Below are 4327 nucleotides of genomic sequence, written 5' to 3' on the forward strand. Positions count from 1 at the left end.
ATCCCCAGTTTGCATGTTCACTACACTGCATGTGCATAAAAGCACAAACAGGTCCAGTCCAGTTTAGCATTGTTTGTATCACATAATAGTGGAGAGATCTGGGACTTTGAGTGCTTTTTATAGCCAAAACCCATTGCGTATGCTGTACCCTGTTTTTGCATTATTGTCTAGCATGCAAGTCCGAACAACGAAATAACAGAACGTTCTGTAAAAGACCGACATCAAGTGTGATGCTCTCTATTTTTCTAAAAGTGTTAAGATTTTTTTAAAAGTGTTTATATTTAAAAGTTGTGTAGTCTTCTAAGCTTGAGATGTTACTACTCCTATACTGCTGAGGCACAACACTACAATTCTTGCAAAACACCTTGCCACTCTTTGTTACACTGCAACTGATAAACGAGGCAGAAAAGAGGCAGAGAAGAGAAAAGAGAAGAGAAGAGAGAAGAGAAGAGAGAAGAGAGAGGAGAAGAGAGGAGAGAAGAGAGGAGAGAAGAGAGGAGAGAAGAGAGGAGAGAAGAGAGGAGAGAAGAGAGGAGAGGAGAGAGGAGAGGAGAGAGGAGAGGAGAGAGGAGAGGAGAGAGGAGAGGAGAGAGGAGAGAGGAGAGAGGAGAGAGGAGAGGAGAGGCCGTCATCTCAGGAAATAAACTGAATAGCTTATATCCAACAACATAGCAGATAAACCCTACTTAGGTCATCAAGCAAGCACATGGTCATATTACAAGTCTGTTCATAAATCTCTCTCAGATTGTCAAATCATGCAGTGCCGAGTTATGAAACAAGCAGGTGGAAGGCCTGGCTGTTTACCACACTGAAAAACACAATTCTGTGCCAAAAGGAGAGAACAAGGGTAGGCCTATTTGATCTAGTCAAGACAGCATAAGAACATTAACAAACCATTGAGAAAAAAAAAATAAAATAAAAAAAAAAAAATCACATCCAGTTGTGCACTTGTGTCTTTTTCTGAATCATATAAGAAATATTTGTACTAAAAACTAATATTACTTAGATTTGCGCAACCACATTCCCATTTCACCAGCTCCGATCGGAAGATTAAATCCAGTGAATGTATCTAGTGCATTGATTATGATTATTCATTCGCCAAGAGCTGCAGGATAACTTTGACCGGTTTCGACGTAATTAGCTTTGATCCTGCTGGTTTGAGATCTGACAAGGAGCCTTTGTTTTGAATGTGTGGTGGTACCAGCACAGGCAGAGAGCTAAGATACACCTTCACCTAGACAAAGTTGACTACTGCATGAAATAACACGGGAGAAAATGCGTTTGGTAATTTCTGAGGCAAAACTTAATTAGACTTCTGCAAAATGCACTCATCCCAAAAAGCAAGGCTTAAATGCCAACAATGAAAAACGAATTTGAATGAATTTTTTCTGAATTTTTATGAATGCCAGTTCAGCGCTACCGAGGATCTGGCTATGACATAACAGGCTTTACTTGCTCTTGAAAGATCACTCTACTGGAGATGGACCAATAACATACTACAATGGGTACGGCACGTTCAAATGAGCCAAGCAACACCAAAGATGCACTGAGCAGGCATCTAGTATATCTACTAGTACAATTAACTTGAAACCAAGCTGACGGGAAACTCATTAATCGCCCCGACCTAGAATTAGCAGGAAACTGAACCGAATCGTTTGAAATGGGCTACCTGGAATCTGTGATACTCACCCACTACCTTATTTTATACTAGTTAGTTAGGTTGTGTGTTTCAGAAGCAGAAGCAGATGCAGAAACAGCGCATGATAACGTGTTTTCACACTGACATGCTGTCAAAAAGTGCCAGCCACTGTCCCAGTTAGAAGCATGTTGCATAACAGGTGCTAAGCTGGGAAAGCTTTGTAAGCAGCTGAGTTTAACACGCTGGTTGTCCTGCTACGTTCGCGAGGCCCTTTAGATAACCTAGCCAGGCATTTCCACATTTTGGTTGGCAGTATTTACAAGACAACACACCACTTTATAACAGCGATGAAATGACGCTACAGCCAGTTAGCTGAGCGGCTAGCTAGCCAGCCGATTACTAGCTACCTAGCCTGGCTAAATCCAGAGCATTATCCTGGTTTCTAAACCATTTTACTTCCACATAGACCACCTAAGCCAGCTAATATGCAAGCAAGCAACACCTGTCAGTTTAGCTCACGTCAGGTGAGAGAGCAGGGCCAACAGGTAGCTTAACAGGGTCTACGCAGCTCAAGACCAAACTTTCACCTGACCGACGTAGCTTAGGTTAGCTACCCAACCGCTAACCTTCGCGTTTCACTACCGACACAAAATGCAAATTAGTCTATCTCGACTACGTTTTAGCTGCGTATATCGGAAAACAGCGTTCAGCTGGCTTAGCTAACCGTTAAAAAGCTAAAAAAAAGTTTAGTAGCTACCAAACCGCTAGCTAAGCTAACGCTACCTCGCTAACCCGCTTTGGAAAACGCCAACACAACACAGCCCATTAGCCAAGCGGCTAACCTAACTAGCCAAGTTGGCTAAGTTATTTCGATATCGACCGCACTGTTCAGCGGGCTACTAGTCACAAATCCGCCTGCTCGTTGAATAAATAGAGCCAGTGGCAAACCCTTAAAGTATTACGCATGTCAGACGCTCGTTTCGCTACTCAGCTGGCTGCCTGGTTCCCAACTACCGACGCTTAGTGCTGGCTAAACAAAACACGACCCGAGTGGCCCGCGAACAAACAAATAAGTTACCTGGGTATGGTTATGCATTTTGTGTTGACATTCTGGGTAGTTATGGCCTTTTCGAGCTCGTCGAGTTGCCCGGTCTTCTTTAACTTCTTCACTAGACTCTTCACTGCCTTTTCACACCATTTCTCTTCTTGTCCGTTTTGCTCTCCTTTTTTCCAGCCGAGGAGCCTCTTCACAATCGGAGGGGTGAAAGGCAGTATAGACATCTTAGGCGCAGCTTCGCGGACACCTCTCTGTCTTCTGTCAGTCAAACGCTGCCGGGAGAGAAAACTAATGAAACAGTTGCCGTGTCTAAGCGAGCTGGAATAGCGGTAAAATCTCGCACAAACATAAAACAACGAATCTTTGTTTAGTTCCTATTCCAGACATACAGGTTGGCTAGTTAACGGCGGCCAGCGGCAGCGCTGTGGCTACTCTACAGCTCGGCTGAGAGTTCAGTCGTGGCTCGAGTCGGAGTCGGAGTCAGAGTCTCTCTCTCTCTCTCTCTCTCTCTCTCTCTCTCTCTCTCCCCCGCCCCCCTTCCTTCTCCTCCTCTTTCTGCTGCCCCTCCTCCCTGAATAGGCTGAAGCTCAGGCCACTGTTTGAAGTCATAGGCAGTAAAACTCTCACACACGACGCAGGGATGTGTTCTTTTTCCTTTTAAGGTCATCAATTCAGCTGAATTTCTACAGCAATTGTTTCATTTCATTCTGTGCAACCAGTGGTTGGTCAGTGTAGTGGGTAACACCTCTGCCTTCTACACTGTAGACTGGGGTTCAATCCCCACCTGGGCAAACACCCTACACTCTACCAATAAGAGTCCTTGGGCAAGACTCCTAACACCACCTTCGCCTACCTATGTAAAATGATCAAATTGTAAGTCGCTCTGGATAAAAGTGTCAGCCAAATGCCGTAAATGTAAATAACTCCTTACTGTGGACCATATGAATCAGTGGTTCCCAGTCCTGGCCCTAGAGCACCCCTGTTCTGGACGTGGTAGTGTTTTCCTGGCTCCCAGTACACCTGATTCGACTAAATTACAACATCTTAATGTGAAGTGGGAGTGTTACAACAAAAATGGACAGGCCAGGGTGTACTTTATGGACCCTGTGCTATAAAGCATTGACCCATGTGCCCTGCAAGGTATCAAGCACTCAAAAAAACCCAAGAAAAATCATAGCAAAGCTCTGAAAGATGTTTCCTGGGACACAAATTCTGAGTGAAGGGTCAGCCAGTGCTGAAGCTGGGGACAAATGGGGAGGGGTGGCAGCAGCCCCGGGTGCACTCAGATACATCTGCAGGCCTGTCGCAGCTTGTCCCATTTACACAGACACTAGGGGATCTCCCAAATCTGGGCACATGTAATCAGGAGCAGGCTGTTGCTCCAAGCTAGCTGGAGGGGGCCCAAACTGCACGGCAAAATTTTTAACCGGCTTTAAAGATTTTAACCAGTAACCAATGAACTACTTTCATTATTAAATATAAACAGCATATCTCTATTTATTTCTTGAGTTTTTTTCTTTCTTTCTTTTCCAAAAAGTGTTCAAACTATAATCAACATATTGTAAGGTGCTTTTTATGCCTGTTTCATGAGCCTAACCTTTGGTAACTTCTTTATACCGAGTTAGATATGT

The 4327-nt window shown here is 44.2% G+C and overlaps 1 protein-coding gene across 2 annotated transcripts in view; it reads right to left on the minus strand.

Moving 5' to 3' along the window:
• smad3b (SMAD family member 3b) overlaps positions 1 to 3181 on the minus strand; it is a 28356-nt gene extending 25175 nt beyond the window's left edge. Inside the window, exons 1-2 of one of the 2 annotated variants that reach the window (XM_017691792.2) lie at positions 3086 to 3181; positions 2718 to 2968 (exon numbers count right to left, since the gene is read on the minus strand). In XM_017691792.2, the coding sequence (XP_017547281.1) occupies positions 2718 to 2920 (203 nt within the window). In that variant the 5' untranslated portion in view covers positions 2921 to 2968; positions 3086 to 3181. Of the gene's footprint in view, positions 1 to 2717 lie in introns of both variants that reach the window. The other variant, XM_017691783.2, reaches the window with a different exon arrangement.
• Between the last annotated feature and the right edge of the window lie 1146 nt (positions 3182 to 4327).

The sequence above is a fragment of the Pygocentrus nattereri genome, chromosome 7, assembly GCF_015220715.1.
Source record: "Pygocentrus nattereri isolate fPygNat1 chromosome 7, fPygNat1.pri, whole genome shotgun sequence".
In the NCBI taxonomy this organism is placed as follows: Eukaryota; Metazoa; Chordata; class Actinopteri; order Characiformes; family Serrasalmidae; genus Pygocentrus; species Pygocentrus nattereri.